General features: G+C 47.0%; 1 protein-coding gene across 3 annotated transcripts in view; it reads right to left on the bottom strand.

Annotated features, from left to right (window-relative positions):
* DCLK1 (doublecortin like kinase 1) overlaps nucleotides 1-26,237 on the bottom strand; it is a 189,768-nt gene that overhangs the window by 60,484 nt on the left and 103,047 nt on the right. For all 3 annotated transcript variants that reach the window (XM_049853462.1, XM_049853464.1, XM_049853463.1), the window contains 5 exons: nucleotides 21,647-21,731; nucleotides 19,267-19,375; nucleotides 13,395-13,452; nucleotides 12,774-12,893; nucleotides 7,607-7,753 (listed from right to left, as the gene is read on the bottom strand). In XM_049853462.1, the coding sequence (XP_049709419.1) occupies nucleotides 7,607-7,753; nucleotides 12,774-12,893; nucleotides 13,395-13,452; nucleotides 19,267-19,375; nucleotides 21,647-21,731 (519 nt within the window). The remainder of the gene's footprint in view (nucleotides 1-7,606; nucleotides 7,754-12,773; nucleotides 12,894-13,394; nucleotides 13,453-19,266; nucleotides 19,376-21,646; nucleotides 21,732-26,237) is intronic.

The following is a 26,237-nucleotide window of genomic DNA, read 5'->3' on the forward strand; positions in this document are numbered from 1 at the left end:
CTTCATTACTTTGCCAACCAAACCACACCAGTCGCCATCAAGCCGGTTCCCACTCACGGCGACCCCACGTGTGTCAGAGTAGAACTGGGCCCCACGGGGTTTCCAAGGGCTGATTTTTGGAAGGAGATTGCCAAGCCTTTCTTCCGAGGCACCTGTGAGTACATCTGAACTGTCAACCTTCTGGTTAGCAGCCGAGCACTAAACCGTTGCCAGTATTGTATATTATTATTTTTAACCTTGGCTAGACCAGTAAGACTATGTCGTTTCAAGTGAAACCAACTGTATTATTTAAGTCCTTGGTGACAGGGATGAATCGTGGACCAGACAGATGCAGACCAACTAAGGAAGCACCCCCTTACACCATGTCTTTTTCTCCCTGGTAGAATCACGGTTTTGAAGAAGGGCCCACAGGGAAAGACGTGCAGAGTGGAACATGACTGTATAAATAACGCGCTGGGGAAACGTTGCATTTATTCTATTTCCACTCAGTTTCACCCAAATTCTGAGAGCGGAACTTTCTTCCAAACACTCACGAAAGATCACCGAGCAGCCTCCACCTGGAAACTTCAGTGACCGTGCCACCTGTAGTAAAGGCTGCTTCATTTTCCAACAGGTCTAAGTGGTACAAAGTTTTTCTTACACCACGTCCACATCTCTCACCTGTCAGCGTCTGCCTTCTCTTCTGTTATACTTCAGTGCCCTTAAATGCGGCACGAAGAAGTTCTCCGTCTTCCACTTGGCAGCCTTTTGTGTTTTGGTGAGCACCATGTGCTTCTTCCTCCACCCCTTTTCTGGGCAAAGCCTCGGCCCTGCTCCCTCAGCAGAGGGACAATGCGTGTCATCAAGGAAGAGCACCCCCTTGGCGGTCAAACTCTCTGAGTTCACACTGAGGGCGAGCGAGGTGGTTCAGTGCCAGAAGTCTCACCTTCCACGCAGGAAACCTGGGTTTGATTCCCACTCAGTGCAGCCCCCACCCATCTGTCCCTGGAGGCTTGTGTGTTGCTATGATGGTGGACAGGGAAAGGCCTGGAGAGCTGCTTCCCAACATCAGCCAGTGGACCACAAAGGTCTGATGTGCAACTGATCACGGGGATGGCGCAGGGCCAGACGGCGTTTTGTTCTGTTGTGCGAGGGGTCGCCATGAGTCGGGCCCATTCGAGGAGAGCTGATGACAAAGTCACATTTGTATTTTTGGCAGACATGTCCCACTGAAACTCACACTGAGCTCAGTCAGCAAACAGCCTGTGACCTGCCATCAGGCCAGGCCTTCCTGTTACTGCTCTCCTGTAATGACCGGTAACCTAAGTACCCCATGCCACTTAATCCATAGGGATCCATGCTTATCTCTAAAGAGGCTTGGTGGAGCAAACGGTTAAGCCTTCGCTGCTAACTGAAAGGTTGGTGGTTCAAATCCACCCAGCGGCTCCTTGGGAGAAAAATGGGGTGATCTGCTCCCATAAAGATTATAGCCTAGAAAACCCCATGGGGCAGTTCTCCTCTGTCCCATGGGGCCTCTATGAGTCGAAAATCAACTCAACGGCACCTAACAACACAACAACAGAGGGTCAAAGATATTTCTGAATCCCAGTTCTGTCCTTTGATATCATACATCTTCAGTTCGCTGGTGATGCTGATTTGGGTCAATAGCAGGCTCATGCAAGGTCGCTGGATCTCTTCCTTTGGGTGACCCCAACCACTAATCAACGCATTTCAGTGGCTCCAGTTCTGAGCATAGTAGGCTGACTGCAAATCCACCCAGCTCTGTTACTGCCCACGACCTCTACGTGCGGGATTCCTGCAGCCCTCCTCCTATCTACCAGTCTGGTTAGCTGTCCTATCACAGAACGGAGTGACGACCACAGAGTCGAGGGATGAAAGCAGAAGGAAACCTGCTTCCTCGTAAGTTTGGTTTGAGTTGGAAGCTCAGAAGAGCTGGAGGCACCATCTTTCACTGTCACTTGAGGTGAAGAGGAGTAACTGCCATCCAGTCAGCCCCTGACTCATGGCAAACCCGTGCATAATGGGACTGGATCACTGATCTACAGGGCTTCCACTGGCTGATTCTCAGAAGTAGATCACCAGGCTTTTCTTCCTAGTCTGCCTTAGTCTGGAAGTTTACTGAAAACCTGCTCAGCATCACAGCACACACAAGTCCCTGCTGACAGAGGGGTGGTGGCTGCAGGTGAGGTGTGCTGTCTGGGTCTCCCTCATGGAGAGTGAGAGTTCCACACTGAGCCACCACTGCCCCAGGCAGCTGCTGTGCTGTTGCCTTCGAGTGGGCTCGGACTCACAGCAACCCCACGTGACAGAGCAGAGCTGCCCCATAGGGTTTCCTAGGCTGCCATCTTCATGGGAGCAGATCGTGGGGTCTTTCTTCCCCAGAGCTGCTGGGTGGGTTGACTCCCCAGCCTTTCAGTTAGGTGAGCGCTTAACCATTGCACCACCAGGGATCCTTATTGCTTGCTGCTAGATAAAACCAATTTAGTAAAAACAAGGGCCGTGGAGCCGTGCGTGTCATTGTGGGCAGCTAGGAGCAGGCGCGAACACCTGGACTGAGAGTTTCTGAACGAAATCTCTAACCCAGAGAGGCAGGTTCTCCCAGGGAGGGCTGCGGGTGGGAGGAAAAAGACTTTTGAAAATAAATTCTTGTTTTTTGAGAACATTACTGTGTTTATTTCTAATAAAAACTAGTTATGTAAGTTATATTTTTGTCAGGGAAGACTGTAAGTTGCTGAAGGAGGTCGTATCTGAGAACACATTTTCAAAGACCCACCCGGCTCCTGGAAGAAAACCAGGCTGCTCCCGACGGTTTTTGCTGCCGCGGGTACCAGCCCGCCATCTAGTGGTGAGTCTTGTAAACTGCAGGCGTTCGACCTTAGTAACCAAAACCAAAACCTGATGCCGTGGAGTCCTACAGGGTCGCTATGAGTTGGAATCGACTCGACCGGCAAAGGGTTGTTTTTTTAAGGGTGTGTATGTTTATTGCTGTGCCCAGTTCCTTCTAGTGCCTGGCCCAAATATTTCTTGAATAACTATTGACACTGAATTTCTGATTCCACTTAAGTGAACAGAGGAGTGGTGAGGAACGAGAGAAAAAAGGGTAAATGCTCCTCATAAAAGCAGTGAGGGGGGCAGTTTTTTATGTGTGTGTGTGTGTGTATATGTGTATACATATGGGTGTGTGTATGTGTGTGTATATATATATACATGGGTGTGTATATATGTGTGTGTGTGTGTGTATGTATATACGTTGTTGTGTGCCCTCAAGTTGATTCTGACTCACCGTAACCCTATATGACAATGTAGAACTGCCTCACAGAGCTTCCTAGGCTGTAATCTTCTTTACAGGATCAGATTGCCAGGTCTTTTCTCCCACTGGTAGGTTCAAACCACCAACCTTTCGGTTAGCAGCCAAGCACTTAACCATTGTGCACAAGGGATCCATAAATACACAAATAAACAAGCATAAAAACAATCATGAAGGACGATTAAACAACTAGAGATGCTCTTTTAGAATGACTTGGCTCACTTTTCATGAGCTCCCTATCTCTGGGGAAACAGTGAGTGTTCTGCACACAAGTGAATCAGAATTTATATATAGAGAGAGCGCCCTGGTGGTGCAGTGGTTACAAAACAGGCTGCTAACCAAAAGGCCCACAGTTCGAATTCACCAGCTGCTCCTTGAGAACCCTATAGGGCAGTTCTACTCTGTCCTATACAGTCACTGTAAGTCAGAACCGTCTCGACAGCAACGGGTTTGGTTTTATATGTATGTACATGTGTATATATGTATATGTATGTATATAAAAAACCCATTGCCGATATATATATGTATGTATGTGTATATATATATATATTTCACATTCTCAAATTAGAGAAGAAAGGGAAAAAGGAAAGAAAGAACTTTTTTTTCTTTTGGGGTAATTTCAAGTGAAATATGTCCAAGTGAGCACATAACTTGAAAAGTACCCTGCAAGTTGTAATTTTAGTGAAAGTGCACCTCTACCACCTTTTACGGCACTTGTAGAAACAGATAACGCTCTGGTGAGCAGCCAGCGAACAAGAACTACACGGCACGGAGCTGCCAAGGGGATTGGAGCTTCAGTTTTCAATCGCTGGGTTTTCAGAGCCTAGGGGAGCTTTTAAACAAAGATCCAGCTGTAAGCCTGTTCCCGCGACACCACCCTACATAATTCCGGATGTAGGAATAATGACTGCAGAAGAAGGAAAACTGCTGCCCTTTACAGGGGCAACTACGCAGACGAGAATGTTCAGGCTGCTTCTGGGATGTGGAATTCGAGGGTAATGAAGTCAGAGCTTGGTCATCTGACCTCAGCTGCCTTCACTAGCTGGCAGCTACAAGACTGCTAACGTATTGCAAAGAACTAATAATACTCGCTTGTGTACTTCCTCCTTGAATGCCCGGCTTCCTTCCTGAATGTGGACTCCATGAAGGCTTGTGACTTTCTTGTTCCCTGGTACGGTCAGTATCTGGCACATGGCAAGCCCTCAATAAGCTCCTCTCCCTAATTCAGAGTTTATGTAGTCTAGATGAAGACCCTCAATGAGACGGACTGACACAGTGGCTGCAACAATGGGCTCAAACACAGCAACAACTGTGAGGATGGAGCAGGACTGGGCAGCGTTTCATTCTGTTGTGCACAGGGTCACCGTGGATCGGAACCAACTTGACAGCACCAAACAACAGCTGGTTCAGAGCCTGGGTCTGGAGTAGGTCAGAACTGGGTTGGGATCAGGGCTTCGAACCGGATCATTCTGGTTCAACCCTCTGCTGAGAATTTGGATTTCCACCCCAGATATACTGAATCAGAATCTGCATTCTAACAAGATCCCCGGGTGATTCTTATGTATAATAAATTTTGAGAGGCAATGCTCTACTAGTGGTTCTCAGAACTGGTCTCTAACCAGCAGCATTAGCACCCCTGGAACTTGCTAGAAATCTCAGCTCTTCCACTGATGAGCTGTTTCACTTCGGGCAGTACCTCCTAGCTAGTCCAGTTTCTTTATCTGTGAAATGGGGCAGTGACAGAACTTGTTGTTGGGTCGTGGAGTTGCTTCTGGCTCACAGTGAACCCATGTGACACAGTACAACTGCCCCACAGGGTTTTCTAGGCTGTAACCGTTAAAGGAGCAGATCGCCAGGTCTTTGTCCCACAGAGTCACTGGGTGGGTATGAACCACTGACCTTTGGCTTAACTGTTGTGCCCCAAGGGCCCCTTTTACCCCCATGGCTATTGTGAGGACTCAAGGGGGCCGAGCACAGAGGCGGTTCTGGATAGCAGCGGCCAGGCTCAGCCTTTATTGTGCACCAGGAACTGGGCCGCTCATCTGCTTTTGAGCGTCAGCTTGCACTGGAATCCCCCCGGGCGTTTGCTGTACTGCGGGTTTTCCTGCCCTGTCACCAGATTCTGACTCGGGAGAGCTGCAAGGGGGCCCACAGTCTGCATTTTTAACAGACATCTGGGAGTAATTCTGCTGCAGGGGGTCTTTGGACCACACTTGGAGAAGTACTGCTTTAGAAAGAAAACCCTCACTTCCCGGGTTTCTGAAGGGATGGGCAAACGAGCAGGAGAGCTGGGATCCCATTTAATGCAGGATGCTTAGAGTTAATGAATAACTTCATCTTTGGGGAAGAAATTAAATAGATTTTATTAAAATTCCAGCCTGAACAGCCAGCAAAATTTATGTTACTCCCTTTTACCAGTGACAGTTGCCCCCTTGTGTTTTCAGCTTCGTGGATTCTCCCTCAAACTACGCTATCCCCATTAATTACCAGGCTGGGAGGACCCGCATTTGCTTGTGTGGAGAACTCTCAACGTTTCCCCAGTGAAAAGCAATACACCATGTGGTTCTAAAAAGAATGTCTCTGTTCTTTAATCTTTCTTCTTCATGATTATATTTATGCCTGGGGAGGGGGGCTGACGTCTTTAAAACCCATTCTGATTTATTTCTCTTGGATTACAGATCATATTACCAGTTACGGCTGTGCTGACCCAGCTCATGGGCACCCAGCGTGTATCAGAGTTGAACTGTGCCCCACGGGGTTTTCAAGGCCTTTGCCAGGCCCTTCTTCTGAGGCACCTCTGGGTGGACTTGAACCTCCAAACTTTTGGTTTTCAGCAGAGTGTGTTAACCATTTGCTCCATGCTGGGACTCCTTAGATCCTATTACTGAGGTGTAAAGTTGGGAGACTAAGAAATTCTAAAACGGCTTTCTTTTTTTTCCCCCCAAGTAACAACTTCGTAGCATAAAAATGCTATAGATAAATAATGTTAAGTGCGAACGCTCTTGGCCACGTAGCCGAAGGCGTTAACCGCAGCCTGGAGCTGTCACTCACACGCACGCCTGGTTTTTATTTGCTACTAAGTTAGGTGGTCTTCATGGCACACTCACTCTTACAGATCAGCCTAAGAGGCTAATTTCCAGCCAGACACACCGAACACCGGCTGGAAACTTGCCATGAAGATAAAATGTTTAAAAAGAAAGATTCTATGGAAGAATCCTGAGCAAAAGGGGGAAAACATAGAACAGAATTTCAAATCCTCATGGAATCCAGACTTCCTGGAGCCACTGAGGATAGACGAGCCCCTGAAACTATTGCCCTGGACTATTTTTTTATTGCACTTTAGGTGATGGCTTACAGAGCAAATTGGGTTCTCATTAAACAACTGGTGCACATATTGCCTTGTGACGCTGGCTGAAAATCCCATGAAGTTTCAACGCTCTCCCCTTCTTGACCTTGGGTTCCCCACTACCAGCTTTCCTGACCCCTCCTGCCTTCTTGTCCTTGCCCCTGGGCCGGTGTGCCCATTTAGACTTGCTTTGCTTTTGGGCCTGTCTAATCTTTGGCTGAAGGGTGAACTTTAGGAGTGATTTTTTTTTAGTACTGAGTAAAAAGGGTATCCGGGGACCAGACTCTCAGGGTTTCTCCAGTCTCTGGCAGACCAGTAAGTCTGGTCTTTTTTTTGTGAATTTGAATTTTGTTCTGCATTTGCCCTGAAATAATTTTTATACCTTAAACCAAAAATATCCCCTGAAGTCTTCCTTAAACCAAACAATAGTTAGCTTAGCCAGTAAAGAATGTCTGCCTTGAGCACTGTGCTCTTTTAAAGAACTCTCTATGTGGGAAACCCTGGTGGCGCGGTGGCTAAGTGCTACGGCTGCTAACCAAGAGGTCGGCAGTACAAATCCACCAGGCGCCCCTTGGAAACTCTATGGGGGCAGTTCTACCCTGTCCTATAGGGTCGCTATGAGTCGGAATCGACTCGAGGACAGTGGGTTTGGTTTTGGTTTTTGGATGTGGGATCAAATTGACAACAGCAACTGAAAGTTCAGGTAGGAATCTTAGGGGCAGTGAGTTTATGTCAAAAGGGAGGGTGAGGATGGTTATACGGCTGGAAGGATGTAGTCAGTGTCACTGAACTGTACACGCACAAATCGTGGGATTGGTGTACCTTATGCTGTGTATACTTTCAACAACAATAAAAGCAAAACAAGTTTTTAAAACGAAAGAAGGAAAAGAAATATTTGTACTCATTCCTGAGTGCTCGGAACTCAAGACGCCCTAAGGTGGCATCGCTCTTACCAGCAGGTTCTCCGGCTTTATGTCTCGGTGGACGATGTTGAGGCTGTGCAGGTATTTGATGGCACTGGCCAGGTTGTACAGCATCCCACTAGCGTCTCGCTCGGTGTATTTGTTGGTGGAAGTGATGGCATCGAAAAGGTCTCCTCCCTGAGAAGAGGGAACAGCCGGTTAGCAGAGGGGCCTGACAGACTGTGCAGGGACTGAAGAACGGACGACTGGTCTGGGCTCCCGGGGGCTGCCAGCCGCTGTGTCCCAAAGACCACAGACACTATGGTGATTGATCTCTCCACAGCGGGAAGCCAGCGGCGTCTCCTCCGGAGCAGGTGGCATAATCAGAACCCAAAGAAATAGAAACATCAGGCTTATTCCAAGCAGTTGTTCTGTATGCATATATACAAAAAGCAAATGGCTCGAACTAGTCTAGTTATAGTGAGGCTTATAAAGAGAAGAGGAGGCAGAAGAATAGAAGGCCAACCACTGGCTAATCTTAACATGATTGACTGACCCCTGTCCCCGCCCTTTACTGAGATCAGCTGGTATCCTGTCATGAGGTGGTCTCTGGCTGGGCTGCTAAAATTTTGGCCCTCAGTCCACCTGTGGAGCCCTGGTGGCACTGTGGTTAAGGGCCACGGCTGCTAACCAAAAGGTCGGCAGTTCAAATCTACCAGCCACTCCTTGGAAATCCTGTGGGGCAGTTCTACTCTGTCCTATAGGGTTGCTATGAGTCAAAATCGACTCAAGGGCTAGAGTTTTCTTTGGATTTTATCCACCTGTGGGCAGGATACCTTTTGAAATTTAAATTGAGTAAGCCTAGAGTCTTTTTTCAAAAGGAACCCTGGTGGCAAAGTGTTTAAGCGCTCAGCTGCTAACTAAAAGGTCAGCGGTTGGAACCCACGAGCAGCTCTGAGGGAGAAATCCTAGTGATCTGCTTCTGTGAAGACTACAGTCTAGAAAACCCTGTGGGGCAGTTCTATTCTGTCACATGGGGTCACTTGACAGCAAAGGTTTTTTTTTTTTTAGTCTTTTCCATTAAATCATCAGGTAATGATTTTGTTGTTGACTGTCCTTTTCTAGCAGGAAGAGACAAATTCGTGTTGCTGTACAGCAGCTCCTGGTGGGGGGAGTAGGGGCACCAATGCCTTTGCAGTTTGGGTCAGGCCTTTTTTTTTTTTTTTTACAGTTAATATTTGGTTCCATGGGTAAGAAAAAAAACCTTAAAATCAAAGATGTCTGTTATTCATGTTTCTCTTTGACAACCCCCAGACACCAGCACAGCCAGAGAGGAGGAGGCTGAGCTGGGTCCCAGGGCAAAGCTGGGTGGTGGCATTCCAGTACTAGGTGCCTCAGACCCATCCATGTTCAAACTTATAGTCCCAGACTTCCCCCAGTGAGGCAGGCAACCCTGCAAACAAACTGTTCTACTGCCTGTGGCATTATTCAGACACACACGTGCACACACACACACTCACGCACGCACACATGTGCACACCCACACGCACACATATACACAAGGCACTCGTGCACACCCACACACGGACATATGTGCACACACTTGCAGGCATGCACACACGAACACACATATATACACACAGGCACCCATGTATACACACGAACACACATACACAGACATGCGTGTGCACACACTCGCAGGTGCACACATGCACGCACATGCAGTCACACACACACACACACAAGCACGCATGCACACATGTGCACACACACACCTTCATGCACACACAAAGCCCTCCATGGGAGTGGGCATTGTGTTTTCTTCAACAAAATTTGCATCTTTGTAAGGAGCAGAGAAGGAATTTAAAAAAAAGGGACCTGATATTGTCATTCCAAAGATGAGCCAGAAAAGGAGGTAGGAGGGGAGGAGGGTGGAGAAATTTCAAAGACAGTTTTCTAGGGTTGTTATGCAGCTGAACTTTTGTTTACCTTGTGCCTTGCTAATTTATTGTAATTTGATGACAGAGAATGATTTTAGGGTCCAATTTTAGTCCCATTTATTGAAAACCCTTGCAGAGAACTTGGGTCTGACTTACTAGCAATGTTCGAATCATTCCTGCATATAACGCAGCCACCCACTGAGGACAGGAGCGAGCTGTTCATCTCTTCGCTAAGGTCCTAAGGGGCCCCATTCTCTTTATAAATAGCAAAAACAAAATACAGCGCTTGTTCGCTGACGGTTTTCAAATCTCACTGTCTGGTCTGAAGCCTCTGCTGCTGCAGCTGCTGCCAAGTTGGCCCCTGGCTCTTGGTGACTCCACGCACAATGGAAGGAGACACCGCCCCGTCCTGCGCCAGCCTCATGATCAGTGGCTGACTCGTCCCTTGTCATCTGTACGGTTTTCACTGGCTGATTTTCGGAAGTAGATGGCCAGTCCTTTCTTCCTAGTCCGTCTTAGTCTTGAAGCTCCGCTGAAACCTGTTCAGCATCATAGCAACTTGCCAGCCTCTCCTGCAGACAGGTGAGTGGCCGGGAACAGACCCTGAGTCTCCTGCCTGGAAGGCGAGGACTCTCCCACTGACCCACCACTGCCCCTTGACGCCTGTCACCCTGGACAATCTCCGTTCTGTAAGGCATCTCCCACTGTCCGCTCAACCTCAGCAGTTCCCCAACCAAACCCACACTCTGTCTTCACAGTGAACTTCCTCCCTCTCGGCTCGCACTGATCTCCAAGGCAAGGCTGCTGTGCACAGTTCTGTGAGTTTTTCCTGGCCACTCCGGGAGGCAGGACTTTCACTGCGTACGGGAATAACACCACTGGAGTTACACAGTACAACATGTATGTGGCTGTGTATGGGGACCCTGCAAAGACTCAAGGAGTACTGGTGGTGCAGCAGTTAAGTGCTCATCTGTTAACAGAAAGGTTGAAGGTTTAAACCCTCCCAGTGTCTCCTCAGGAGAAAGACCTGGTGATCTGCTCCTGTCACGATTACAGCCTGGGGAACCGCGTGGGGAACCGCGTGGGGCAGTTCTTCTCTGTCACATGGGGCCACGCTGGGAGCTGGAATCGAGGGCACCCAGCAATACGCCGCCACCACGGTCCTGGTCATGCAGACCCCCAGACACCCTGTGATCTCCTTTCCTCTTCACCCTCCAAGACTCGGGGAGCCCTACACGTCCTCTTCCAGGCCTGTCTCGTATCCGTCCTCTGGTCCGTCCTCACCCACCCAGTGAAAGTTCTTGCCGCACAGACGTAAATCCCGGGACTGCTGTCATGGCACCTCACGAGCGGCGCTGCTCCCACGACTCTTCACCCAAATGCCCCCAACAGCTCACCTCGGTGTTTCTTTCCCTCCTCAAGAAATCATACTCCTCTCCCAACGCCTGTTCTCCCCCAGCCTTTGACTTTTCTAATCTTATCTCTACCCAACCCCAAAGACAAGTTCCTGTAGAGTCAGCTCTGCGGCGTGGCGGCCCCACACGTCCGAGTGGAACTGTGCTCCATAAGGCTTTCGACGGCTGATTTTCGGAAGCAGGTCGCCAGGCCTTTCTTCTGAGGTGTCTCTGGGTGGACTCCAACACTCTCCAGCCTTTTGGAAAACAGCTGAGCAAGGTAACCATTTGCACCATCCATGGACAACACCACTATCTAGACTGGTGATTTTTATTTATTTTATATATATACACATATACACACACACACGTACACACACATACATATATACATATGTGTCTGTGTAGTTTTTGTTTGGGTGACTACTTAACTCTTCAGTTAGATTAAAATAACAGAAAAGGCTTGAAAGAATATAAATTGATGAAAACTAAACATTCAGTTTTTTTAAATTACAAATCACAGAGAATTTCAAATGAACACAAATGTAGAGAGAAGACGTGAAGTACTTTCACCAAGATTTACCAGTTATAGTTAACACGGAACACAGAACACAGTAGCCCCAGAGCTAAAGCCATTCCTGAAGCCCACCCTTCAGACAAAGACTAGACTTGACTATAAAACATAAAAGAATACTGGTGAAGAGTGTGCTTCTTAGTTCAATTAAATACACGAGACCAGATGGGGGGCTCCTGTCCAGAGGCAGGATGAGAAGGCAGGAGGGGACAGGAACTGGTTGGATGGACATGGGAAACCTGGGGCGGAAAGGGGGGAGTGTGCTGTCACATTGGTGTCACGTAACAATATGTGTGTAAATTTTTGTATGAGAAATTAAATTGAGCTGTAAACTTTCACCTAAAGCAAATTAAAAAAATGTAAAAACAAAAACAAAGGTGAGAAGGTAAGTGGGCAGGGAAACTAGATGAATGAACGGGAACAGAACAACCAGAATGGAAATACTAATGAGGATGCTTAAAAAAAAAAGCAAACAGATTTAACAACTATAAACACTTAGCCACTCATGTATTCTACGGTTTCACAGAATAAAAGTGTAATTCTACATGACAGCATGATATTGCAACATTCTCTGACAGGTTGTAGACTGTTGACATGATTTTTAAGAGTGTATTATTTCTCTGTTGTGTTAGTGACAAAGTTTAAAGCATGTTTTTACAAGAATGGGTGATACATTTGGATATAAACCTGTTGCCGTTGAATTGATTTCCACTCACCGCCCTACAGGACAGAGTAGAACTGCCCCAAAGGGTTTCCAAGGCTGTAATCTTTATAGAAGCAGACTGCCACATCCTTCTCCCTTGGAGCAGAGGGTGGGTTTGAACCGCTGACCTTTCTGTTATCAGTTGAGCACTTAACCACTTTGCCACCAGGGCTCCTTCCTTTGCATATAGTTCATGAGGAAGTCGATCATTGTCTTCAACAACCACCACAACCACAATGACAATACTGGTAGCTAAGGTTTTCTATGTCACACAAACTGATGGAGCTGCTGTACAGGAGCCGTCTTTCTTCACCCCCACAATAACAGGTTGTTTTATTCTCAGTTTACATCTGAGGGAACTGAGGCACAGAGAGTTATACCCAAGATCGTGGAGCTATTTAGAGCAAGATAGGACGTGAACCTTCACAGTTCTAGCGGCAGTACCCTTAACCCTGTGCCACGCACAGAAATGAGAGACTGAAGTATAGTGCCTTGTAAACAAACCAAATCCTTTGCCATCGAGTCGATTCTGAATCACGGCGACACCTTGTGTTACAGAGTAGAGCTGGTGCCTTGTGTAATTTGTTCTCTTTTCCAAAACACATACCTTCACTAATTCCATGACGAGGTACAGTTCAGTCGGCACGTCCATCTCCTCAATCAGAAGAACAATATTGGGGTGCTTCACTCTTCTTAAAATGGATACCTCATTCTGTATCATGTGCTCCTGTCCAAGGGGAAAACCACCTTAATCCATACACACATAAAAACACACGAGGCAGGAACTCACGTGAGAAAAACCATCCTATCTGAGAACCAAGGGAGATGCTTTTGGTAAAACACAATGACTATCTTAGCTTCTAATATTCAGATGGCCTAGAATTTCCAAAAGATGTTGGAGGTCCTTAGATGATGCTTCAACATTTCAGAACCTACCACGATAACTGTAATTTCATTTAGAAAGATGGAACAAAATTCAGATAAAAAATCCAAGGAAGAAAACAAGCAAACGCAGATAAGGAGCAGAAGTAACATATAATCCTTACAAATAACTTCGATTTCAGGAATATTGGTAAGGCTGTATCCTAATCGTAAGTATATAACACTGTATTCCACCAAAACACACTGCTAAGGTGAACCTGTGTTTACCTAGAGTTTATCTGGGAGCTGATCTTTGTGTTTCTATCCCCCAAACACTTTGTTTTTAAAATATGAACTTTATACATACTTTGCCTCGACATTTGCTTTTCTTGATAATTTTCAGGGCATATTCCCTAGCCGTCGACCTGCAAAGAGAAAGGTTTTCATCTTATAAAAATCAAACTTAATTTCAAATCTACTGAATCACTCCGTTAAGGATTCATTTCTTACCCCACGAATCTGGCATCACGATGTGAGTATTTTCTAAGAGACTCTCTAGTCTTTGTTTTTTTTTTCAAAGAAACATGTAAAAGTTTGTGATCTGACCCAGGGGTAACATCCACAAATAGGCTAGCATAGAAAGAGCCTGAGCTGTTGATGGCGGCCTACTCGTAATGGAATACTTGTGGATAAAAACACTCTTTGGTCTCTACTCACCTAGAACAGCAGAGGAGGAAGGAGCCTCAGGAATTGGAGAAGGAAATGGTCTGCAGGTCTAACTGCCTCCATGAACAACGTCCATTGCCACGAGACCAGAAGAACTGGATGGTGCCCGGCTGCCATCAGGTTTTACTGCCTCCATGAACAACGTCCATTGCCATGAGACCAGAAGAGCTGGATGGTGCCCGGCTACCATCAGGTTTTTCTGCCTCCATGAACAACATCCATTGCCATGAGACCAGAAGAGCTGGATGGTGCCCGGCTACCATCAGGTTTTTCTGCCTCCATGAACAACGTCCACTGCCACGAGACCAGAAGAACTGGATGGTGCCCGGCTGCCATCAGGTTTTACTGCCTCCATGAACAACGTCCATTGCTATGAGACCAGAAGAGCTGGATGGTGCCCGGCTACCATTACTGAACATTTTGACTGAGAACCACCAGATGGATCCTGATCAAAAGGAGGAAAAGTGTGGAACAGAACTTCAAATGCATGGGAAACCAGGCTCACTGGATCCACTGAGACTGGGGGAAACTCCATCTGTTGCCTGGAAATAATCTTTAAACCTTGTACAGAAACTATCCCATGAAGTCATCGTGAAGCTAAACAACAGTTGGAACAATTAATAAAGAATGTTTGCCTTGAGCACAGCACTTTAGTCTTCCATATGAGCGTAAACCAACAACAGTTAATCTAAAACACAGATGAGCACTGTTAGGGACAGAGAGCCCAGATTAATGGTGATGAAACATTGTGGGAAAAGATGTCATGATGACACAATGTGAAGTGTGTAACCAGTGTCATTGAACTGTTCACATAGAAATTCTGACTGGATGTATGTTTGGTTGTGTATATTGCCACTAAAAATAAATAAAATGTTATTAAAACAACAACAACAATAAAGTGCCATCCCAGACAGGGCCAGAGAACTAGGATGGAACTGTCTGTGATGCTCTGAAAAACCAAAGTAGAGATTTCCATTTATCACTTCCACCAAAGGGCTGAGGGGCTTGGGCCGCTGGTGAGATGAGAGGAAGATGGCTTAGCTTTGGATTCTCCATATTTGTCATTTGATCCTGTTTCCTTTGGATGAGTAACAGCAAAGAGACAGTAAACTCAAAGGGAAAGGGCTGGTGTGGGGCCTGGGAGGCTGAATCCCACTCTACAGCCTGACGGGAGGCCATGCTAGCGGGTCATGCCCCTGAGCCTGCAGCTGAGGGCACAGAGCCCCGGTAGCACAATGGTTAAGCACTCAGCTACTAACTGAAAGGTTGGTGGTTCAAACCCACCCAGCATCTCTGCAGGGGAGAGACTGTCTACATGAACCACGGCCTCATCTGTCCTGAGACCAGAAGAACTAGATGGTGCCCAGCTACCACTACTGGCTGTCCTGATCAGGGCCACAATAGAGGGGCCCTGATAGAATGGGAGAAAACGTGGAACAGGGCCTCAAATTCCTGAAAACAAACAAACCAGACTTACTGAACCAGTTGAGACTAGAGGAGTCCCAGAGATACTGCCCTGAGACACTCCTCCAACCTTGAACCAAAACTACCCCCAGAGGTCACCTTCTAGCTAAATAACAAACTGGCTCAGAAAATAATGACTATTACTCATAAGTACTGTGCTCCTTTAAAAAATCACCTATCTGAGACCAAATGATCAACAATTACCTTAAAACACAGATGAGAATGTAAGGGGGCAGGGAAGCTAGATTAATGGAAATGGAACAACCAGAACGGAAATGAGAATGTTCTCACATCGTGAAGAATGTAGCCAATGTCACTGAACAATTTGTGCGGAAATTGTTGAATGGAACCTGAACTTCTGTGTAAACCTTCACCAAAAACACAATAAAATAGTATTAAAAAAAAAAATTACAGCCAAGAAAGCCCTGTGGGGCAGTTCTACTCCATCACATGGGGTTGCCGTGAGTCAGAATCAACTCAACGACACCCAACAACCACAACAAAACAACAGCTGAAGGGAAAATGAGAGCAAACGTGGGCTCGGTGGCCTAGAGCTACAAGGAAAAAGGACTTCGTGGGTTTCCCATCTAGAATCTTACATAATAGGATTAAACACTTAATTAAATTTACCCATATTTTATATCGGACAAGGGGCCCTTGGAGGGACCAAAATTAGAATTGCAGGTTTTCATTCTTGATTCCTTGAGAGCAGAACTGTAAAGTCACATAATAAAATCCTTAATTACTTGAAGTATATATTTATAGGACAGTAGCTGAGTCTGGAAAACGAGTCTGAAAAAACAGGTGTTAGCACTAAATGCATACCAAAGAATAAAAATCCAACTGCCTGCTCTGAGCTGGGAAATGAAAGCTTTTGGCAAGAAAGAATATCCTTTCAGGAGCAGCCCAGTGCTTAACCGTTGTGCCACCAGGGCTCCTTCAGGGTACGCAGAAAGACGAACGTAGGGAGGCCGATGCATCGTTTAAGGCAGGTGGCGGCTATGGTTTATGTGGGCCATTAGTCCTTTGGACTAATATTTTCCTTGTGTCGTTGGTTTTCTTCATTCTCCTTTGCTCCAGACGGGATGGAACCAATAGATGTACCTTAGATGGCCACTCACAAACTTTTAAGACCCAAGACGCTACTCACCAAAGTAGGATGTTTTGAAAGTACGTTATGCCAATAGACCTTGATGTCCTGAGACCATGGTCCCCAGCCCTCGGCCCAGTAACTCGGTCCCTCAAGGTGTTTGGATGTGTCTACGAAGCTTCTATGTTTGCCTTGGTCAAGTTGTGCTGACTGCCCCCTTATTGTGTGTTGTCTTTCCCTTCACCACCTGAGACACTGGCACTGCTCATGACGGCTTCGCTCAGGCCCTTCTTGTGTGACAATCACAAGTCCAGAGCCCGGAGGCTCCAAGGTGGAGGTGTCACAATCAAGCCCTCTGTGTGTGCCCGACCTCTCCTCAGTGCTTCCTGGGCCCTGGAGGTTGCTCTGGAACCCAAAACACTCCACAAAAGAGCTCCAAAGCAGAGCACATCTCTACCAGCTCATGTCACAGACCACCAAAATCCTTTAGCATTTCTGCTGGGCTCCTAAGGGACCTCTGGTGGCACAGCAGTTAAGCACTCAGCTGCTAACACAAAGGTTGGCCGTGCGAACCCGCCAGTGGCTCTGTGGGAGGAAAGACCTGGTGATCTGCTCCCGTAAAGACTACCCACTGCCATCAAGTTGATTCTGACTCATAGTGACCCTATAGGGCAGAGTAGAACTGCCCCATACGGTTTCCACTGCTGTTAATCTTATGGAAGCAGACCGCCACATTTCTCCTGTGGAGCGGCTGGTGGGTTTGAACCCAGACCTTTCCGTTAGTAGCCAAGCGCTTTAACCGCTGTGCCACCAGGGCTCCTTCCGTAAAGACTGCAGCCTTGGAAACCCTATGGGGCAGTCCTGCTACACTGGGTCTCTGTCCCTGTTGGGGTGACCCTGCCCCTGCAGGTGGAGCAAAGCTTAAGATTCACCACCCCAGGGTAGCTTCATGTGGATGAGCTACCGTAGCCACGGAAGCACCTTCCACAGAGCAGCAAGGGGCCAGGGGAGCCAATAAATGGGTACCAATCAATCCACCAACCCTCATCATATTTGCGGCCCTTTCCAGACTTCCGAAGGGGCCCTGGTGGTGCAACGGTTAAGCTCTTAGCTGCTAACTGAAAGTTCAGATCCACCAGTGGCTTCACAGGACAAAGACCTGGTGACCTGCTCCTGTAAAGATCACAGCCTAGAAACCCCACGGGCAGTTCTGCTCTGCCACATGGGGTCACTGTGAGTCGGAGTCAACTCCACGGCATCTAACGACGACAACGACCAGGCTCTCAGCTCTCACAGGCCGTGGCTCTGTGCCTCTGAATCGGTGCCCCTGGAAGGAACAAGGCCTGGACCTTCCAGCCTGAAACCTCCTCGGCCCTCTTCTCGGCTCCAGGTGGTGGTATAGGGTGTGGGGACATGACTCTCAGGAAGTGTGGAGGAGCAGTTAGGGTGCCCAGCCCCCTCAGGAGCAGAGAGGGATAACTGGAAACATCTAGACCCCAAGCGGCCCCCAGAAAGCCTGCATACACGTTCACTGAGGGGGCTGAGCCCACCCAGCTCTGAGACGAAGCTGCTGGCCGACCCGACTCCGACACACACGACCCCATGTGTGTCAGAGCAGAACTGTGCTCCAAAGGCTTGTCAATGGCTGATTTTCAGAAGTAGATCACCACCCCTTTCTTCTGAGGTGCCTCTGGGTGGACTCGAACTCCCAACCTTTTGGCTAGCAGCTGAGTACATTAATGGTCTGCACCACCCAGGGACTCCACTGGCCCCCCAGCTCCCCTGATAAAACAAGCAATGGCCAAAGCAAAGCACTCCAAGTCTGACGCTGGGCCGAGTGGTTGGGGCTGTAACTTTGTAGTTGTCCCTTCTCCCACTAGTGGGTAACAGCTGCTATGCCTGACTAGGGTTCAAGATCCCAGGGGTAAACCCTTCACTGAAAACCCTGCCCTTTGGCCCACAGAGTGAGTACCTGGATCTTCACGTTGGTGCAGTGGTTAAGCGCGTAGCTGCTAACCAAAAGGTCAGTGGTTTGAACCCACTAAGCAGCCCCACGGCAGAAAGATGTGGCAGCCTGCTTCCATAAGGACTGCAGCCTTGGGAACCCTACGCGGCAGTTCTACGCTGTCGTACGGGGTTGCGGTGAGTTGGAATCCACCCACTGGCAATGGGATGTGTTCACGTATTTAAATACCATCTTTGCTGGGGTCAGTAGATACGCATTTCAAATCTTTTCAAGGTTGCTGTTGTACAGGTGGTCCTGGACTCAGGATGCGTTCCAGTTAGGAAGAACCCCACGTAGGTCTGTCCCATTTTTTTTGTTCATCTTACTGTTAGTAACGTCTACTGCATACAATGTTGCAGCATGCAGCCTGCGGATGTCATCATATTGTAAGTTTATACGTAATGTTTCCAACCCCAAAGACAAGGATCAGATTTATAAAAATACTGATATAAAAGGCAGTAATGATGAAAACTGAAAAAAAATTTAGGTGTTCACTCAGGTCAGAATTGACTTACGACAGAGTTATCAGAGCGGAACCCGTTGTAAGTTGGGGCTCCCTGTATTTAATTTTAGGATTGTGCACATTAGAGACATGAACTCCTTACAGGAACATTCTGACCTCTACAAATGTCGCCTCGAAAAAGCATAGGAAAACTGTTCGCTATGTCTTTTTAACAAAATTAAAAGACTTATCTCAAAGATTTGACAACTTTTTGCTGAGTACATTACAGAATTTTTTAAAAAGCCCTTAACGTATGGATTGTCCCCAGGAATCACCACAGTGTTCAGATCTGTTGTCAGAAGGGCTTTTCTTTTCTTTCTCTCCTTTTTTTAAATTTCTTTTTACATCTGGGGTTGAGACATTAACTTATTCCACACGTGCCGCAGACTGCGAATAAAGACACACAATGCTGAAACTTTTCTTTAAGCCAGTGCAAACCATACCCTTCTCACCTTTCCACGCACTCCTTGACAACGGCAAAATTCCCGTCTCCTATGGTCCTTCCGACTTTGTATCGCTCCGTTATTGAGGCGGGAATCTGGAAGCCTTCCTCCAGCACTTCTGTAAGAACCACGAGTCAGATTTCAGCGGAAGAGGAGACACAGGTGGTGCAAAAGAGACATTTGGAAGTAAGATCAAATAGACCAGAGCGGATTCCGACGGCTGTGTGGATTTCTGTACAGGGAGGCAAGCCCCCAGCCCCCGCTGACATTAAATGTCCTCAACAGTTTTTACTAAGATGGATGATGAACTTAAAGAAAGCCTACGGGCTCCACCCCACCCACAGAAGGCTGCCCCTCCTGTCTGCTGCAGTGGGGATTCAGGGAAGGAAGTTTGCTCTTCTCATTTCTTGCCAACTTCATGAATGGAGCGTTTACCGAACACCCACTGTGTACCGAGAAATGACATTCCCAAGTACAGAGCAGGAGGACAACCGGGTTCGGAAGACTGGTCTGCTTGGCGTGGTACACACAGGCATGAAAACGTCCTGCTGCATGTGCGTACCTTGACTCCATCCCGAAACCAACACCTCCCTAAAATTCCTCAGGAACTAAGCGTGGGTTCCCGCCCCTCCCCAGTACCACCCTGCAGATTTCAGACAAACGTTATCACCAGCAACCTGCGGAGCAGATGTTGAGTTAAAATAGAAGGGTCTATGATGTCTGTGAACAGAACCACTTTGTAGTTTCAGTTATGGTGTCGCCACTAACACAATGTGTGTCCCCTCTCCCCTTAAATGCGTTTTGAAATATCTTACAAATGCTTAATAATGCTTTAAATACGAGGTCGTAAAACTCAATAAGCCACACTCAGGTCACATAAATACGCTGGATAACCTTTAACTTTTTAGGGTGCAAAATGCCTTTTATAGCTGGGTTTTCAAATTTACATGCGTGAAGGTTATAAATCCTAGATCTCCCTCAGGCAACCTGAACACTGAATGTGACGGAGGGCTCCTCACCTGAGCCTCAGTTATCCATGGAGACTAAAAAGTCCTTCTCATAATTAAAGTCACACCTGTCCTGGTGAAGCCTGTGTTCTCTTCTAGTCTGTTTGTTAGGGAACAACAGATAGGAGCATACAGTCACCAGACTACGGCTTTATGACTGCACTCGCATCTCAGGATTCCAGACTGGTGGGAATTTCTGAAAAGTGTGTACAAATGTGGGACTTTCGATGCCACTACTTTTACCTTAAGGAGGCCTGGTAGCACAACAGTTAAGTGCTCGGCTGCTAACTGAAAGGTTGGCTGTTTGAACCCACCTAGCGGCTCCATGGGAGAAAGACCTGGCGATCTGTTCCAGTAAAGATGACAGCCTAGGAGACCCTACAGGGCAGTTCTCCTCTGTCCTACAGGGTCACTCTGAGTTGGAATAGACTTGATGGCACCCAACAAGATGGGAGGGACCAGGTACCTATGACAATCCCCATTTTACAGAAGACGAGCTAAGATGGGGAGAGCTGAAGGAGCCAAGGAACTTGTCCAAAACAATCCAGCGAGTTAGTGAAAAAGTCCTAAAAGTGAACAGAGCCTGAAGAAACAATGGCAGCAATTACACGCGTTCATCTCAGAAGTGGGCAAGACCTGGCCTCCTTACTCAGGACACGTGTGCCCTCAGAAGGTAGGAACATCCCCAAGTTAGGCTAACTCCCACTTCCTGTTCCCATGTTGCTGTTAGCTGGGGTTGAGCAGACCCTTGGTTCATGGCAACCCCACGTACAATGGAACAGAACGCTGTCTGGTCCCAGCCAGAGGGGGACTAGGCCACTGTGGCTGACTTCGGGAGGCAGATCACCAGGTCCTTCTTCCTAGTCCATCTTAGTCTGGAAGCTCCCCTGAAACCTGTTCAGCATCATTAAAAAAAACCCATTGCCATGGATTCCCACTCACAGCAACCCCATAGGTTTTCAAGGCTGTGAATCTCTACGGAAGCAGACTGCCACATCTTTCCCCACGGTGCTGCTGGTGGTTTTGAGTTGCCTATCTTTTGGTTAGCAGTCGATTGCTTTAACTACCATGCCACTTCCACTGACAGACGGGTGGTGGCTGTGCATTGGCCAGGAATGGAACTCAGGTCTCCTGCACATTAAACGACAATTCTACACTAACCACCACTGCCTCCCTCCCTTTTGCATGGAATAGATACAATCTCGGGGTGTGTCTGTGTGGGGACATAGTCAATCCTATCTCCTTGTGATTGATCCTCGAGAGCTTGTCCATTTCTTTCTGCTTGAGAAGTTACATCTTCCTGGAGTACATTGAGCCAGCCCATCCCATGACCCTTGTGCAAGACCAGCCCTCTTCTCAGATACCAAGTCAAAACTCATCACCTTCTCCGGGCCCGTCGTTCTCGTCCATTGAGCTACAGACTTTGGTGGACGCAAGTGAGGTAGAGGAGCCGCCATGCTGAGAGCTCTGTCGGGGAACAGAAAGAGAGTGAAAACATTGGGTCAGAGTGCCCAGCCTGAATCGCGGGAGAAAGCGGCACCCCCACAGGGAGGGTTCGCTCTTCACACTCAGATGGGGGTTCTTAGACTGGCTCAGGGCACCTCTCCCACCCTGTTAACAAATTAAAACATAGGTTGTGTGACTGTGTCAGGCCAGTCCTTGCAAATTTGGATGTTCCACGGCTTTTTATTCCTTGTTCTCACTGTTGAGGTTGTCCAAATCCGGCCACCTCACCTCACCCTTCCACACTCCCTCTGCCAGTGGACCTCAAGTATGGCGCCCATCTTCTCTCACCCACCAATTTTTTTTTTCTATTCCTTAATAGAAAAAAAATGTTTCTTCTGTTTGTTTCTATGGGGTATCCTAAAACATAAAGTCCAGCCTTACCATATCCTCAGAAGTAAGGTTACAGGGTGGATTTGTAAGAGATAAAGACGCAGCACTACACAGGTCAAAGTAGTGTGCTAAACGTTACATGATAAGGCTGAGGCAAAGTCAGAATAAAAACCTGGGCCTGTTGATTTCCTTCTAATTTCGGTGAACTTTGACCAAAGATCCACGAGGGCCAACAGGGTGCCAACTATATTTGAGAGCCTGGACTAGGAGCCAATACCAAAATTTAATATTATGATTAGCTACAGGCAGGATTGTAACAATGAAGTTTCCACCTCTGAATCATTTCCTTGAGGAAACAATTTGCACATTTGAGTGCTGTTTCTAAACAGTGAACACAGCTTGTCCTAAAAGATCTTCCTTCTCTTTCCCCGGGTGTCTCCACCTGGTTGGTCTGATGGGGGCAGGAGGCGGTGAGGGGCAGTACTGGCTCACGGTGGGCCATCTGTGGAGCGAGACAAGGGAGAGAGCAGCTGCAGCGGAGTTAGTAAGGAACAGGTGGCGAGAAGCAACGTTGACCCATTTCTCCTGGCTTACCTGTCTCCCTTCAACCTCCTCCCTTTCCATCCAGCCTTCCCTGAGGTTTTATAGCATTTCATGACGCCCAGCAGTATCCTGTGTAAGGAATTCAAAGATTTCCTCTTTCATTCAAAGACTAACAGAGCTGGGGAAATTCTAGCTAAGTCACCGCAGGGCCAGTCGAATCAACAGCCGTAGGAGACGTTCCTGGAGCAGCTGAGCACATTCACTGGTTGGTCCACCAGAGCTGCCAGCAGGCAGGATTCGGGGAGGCTGGAACCCACAGCAGCGGTGAGCCTAGCGGTTACTAGCGCACCTCTGAATACCACAGTTTGTGTGACGTGCTGATTATTTTCCATACCCTTCCCCCGCCCCAAAATACCACCAATAAGTCTGGTGACTTGAGCTACCTTCCGTCTTCTCTTACCCTAGTGACCAGTGGGACACATCTGTAACATGTCAGGCTGGGAAGAGGGACTGAGATGCTGACTTTCAGGCAGAGTCTGCCTTAGTGTGATGCTGACTAGGGAGTCACAAAGGACCCCGCTGTAGGCGCTGTAAACATATGAGCTTCCAAGTCATCTCTGCTGACTTGTACCAACGCCTGTTTGTGAAAACCTTGGATTTGTAATATTGGGATATGGGGCTGAGACAAAGCAGGTTTATTATGTCAACGTCTGGAAAAAATAAACATTAGCGTGACCACATGCTAGGGTGGAGGTGTGTGTATTCCAGCACAGTGACACGGTTGATTCCCCACGGCACTGCTGTCGCTGTAGATACAATGGTGTTCCACGCGGAAAGGAACTAAGCAAGTGTCTCGAATGCAGACCTTGTCTTCTGGGCTTTCTGATCCTTGAATTTCTTCCTGCAGCATTGCAGATGGTGTTTAATAACGTGGACGCGTTGTGGTTTGGGGCAGCAGGTGCTGTCTCGCCATGTGTGAGTTATATTTTAGAATACAGAGACACATTCTTTCATCAAGCACCCAGATTAATAGACTGGTAATGTGTTTCCCAGCGAAGAATCCCACAGCTTATGTGCTTAATTCCAAGAGCTTGTTCTTTTAATAAGAACATCACACACTCAATACAAAACTCTGACCCAAGTATACGAAAACATCTCTTTAAACTGTAATGTTTTATAAACTTGCTGGATATTATTTAGTAAACTGCCTTATAAACCAATGAATTGCATTTTCAAAAGTGCCACCAAATGTCTGATACTCTCAGCGCTTGCTACAATGCCAGGTGTGTTTTCTCTGCCTTATGAACAAAAACCCCTAAGGTTTTCACACTCTGGTTTAAAAAAAAAAAAAAGGATTAACACAAGTCTGCTTACTTTTAAAATTGCTTATTTTCAACTTTAGGTTTAAGTTTATGAAAACATACCCCAAAGTCATTTCAAATCGCATCCCAGCTGAGGATACAGATGACTGGCAGTTTCAAGGGAACAAAACAAAACAAAACAAAACAAAACTGCAATCAAGTACAAACAGGGTACTCTGAAAACTGAAAGTTCTCATTTTATTTCTTATGCTAAATGGAGTACAATAAGTGTATTACAGCTCCACAGGAATGATCTCTTCTTTTCCCCAGAGGAGGAAGACAGCAGTTGGCACAGTATTGACCATCATAAAAACCAGCTGCTGAAAAGTCAACCCCAACTCGCAGCTACCCAACAGGTGGCAGAGGAAAGCTGTGTTCTACAGGGTTTTCAACGGCTGGCTTTTCGGACGTACATCACCAGGTCTTTCCTCCAAGGTGCCTCTGGGTGGATGCGAACTGCCCACCTTTCGGTTAGGTGAGCACATTAGCCATTGGCACCACCCAGGCGCTCCGAGATCATCATGAACTCAGAGAATTTCTGGTACTGGAATGGACTTAAATACTGCCTATTCCATCCTCTCCCATCCGGAGACCAAATTCCCTCCTAAGGTATCTCAGCTAGATGGTCTGATGGCCACAGTGCAAATATCCCCAGTACTGAAGACATTCCTTCCTGGGATAGCCCTTTCATTGTTAATATTAGCCAAGGAAGTTCCTCCCTAACTTATATTGAAATTAGATCTCTCTGCGTTGTCCACCCGTTGGTCTCAGCTGTCACCCAGGGTAGGTCTAACCTACTTTCCACATGCTGTGCTTTAAAAAATTTTAGGCGTTGGTAAATAGCTACTGAGCCCCTTCCCTGGCTCCTCTTTTTTTGGTTTGAATATTCTCAGTTTCTCAGCTGATCTTTAGGAGACAGGGCTCCAGGAGCCCTTCGTCCTTCTGTGAACACACTGGAGATGTCAGTATTTATCCTGAATGCTGGTGCTCAAAACTGAGCCTGACGTTCTAGGTGCACTCTCACCAGAGGATAGAGTATTAAATCACTTTAAGATCACATTGGCTTAGCAATAGCTCTGTAAGATTGTAAACTTATGCTCACAGCTGCACCATGTCTCCCTGTTCTGAAGTCTGGAGGTTGGTGTTTTGGAGCAGTCTAAAACTTCATGCTCATTCGTGTAAGACGTCATCTTTATTACATCATTCTAGCCTGTTACTTGTTTTGGATTCCGATTTTGTCACCTAAAATTCCTCTCTCTCTCGCTTCAATCACTTAAACGTCAGTTCCTATCGTTGTCTATGTAATCAATAACAATGTGGAACAAGACAGACCCTACAGTACGCTACTCACAGTAAAAGTCTGTCGAACCGTGGTGGCTTGTGTTGCTGCGACGCTGGAAGCTCTGCCACCGGTATTTCAAACACCAGCAGGGTCACTCTTGGCAGGCGGGCAGGTTTCAGTGGAGCTTCCTGACTAAGACAGACTAGGAAGAAAGACCAGGTGATCTACTTCTAAAAAAACTGGCCAGTGGAAACCTTATGAATAGCAGTGGAACACTGATACAGTGCCAGAAGATGAGCCCCTCAGGCTGGGAGGCACTCAAAAAACGACTTGCTTCCTCCAAGTCAAGTCGACCTTAATTACGTGGATGGAGTCAAGCTTTTGGGACCTCCATTTGCTGATGTGGCATGACTTAAAATGAGAAGACACAGAGACAAACATCCATTAGAAATAGGAACGTAGAATGTATGAAGTATGAATCCAGGAAAATTGAAGATAGATATCCCTAGGCCTTAGTGAGCTGAAATGGACTGGTTTTGGCCATTTTGAATTGGAAATCATATGGTCTACTATACCAGAAATGACATATCAAAGAGGAATGGTGTTGAATTCATTATTAAAAAGAACATTTAGAGATCTATCCGGAAGTACAATGCTGTCAGTTATAGGATAATATCCATACATACGCCTACAAGAAAGACTTGTTAATACAAGTATTATTTTAAGTTGCCAAAGATGAAGAAATTGAAAATTTTTACCAACTTCTGCAGTCTGAAATTGATCAAACATGCAATCAAGATGCATAGATAATTACTGGTGATTGGGACGTGAAAGCTGGAAACAAAGAAGAAGGATCTGTAGTTGGGAAACATGGCCTTGGTAGTAGAAATAACGCTGGAGAACAAATGACAGAATTTTGCAAGACCAACAACATATTCATTGCAAACACCT

The sequence above is a fragment of the Elephas maximus genome, chromosome 14, assembly GCF_024166365.1.
Source record: "Elephas maximus indicus isolate mEleMax1 chromosome 14, mEleMax1 primary haplotype, whole genome shotgun sequence".
Classification (NCBI taxonomy): domain Eukaryota; kingdom Metazoa; phylum Chordata; class Mammalia; order Proboscidea; family Elephantidae; genus Elephas; species Elephas maximus.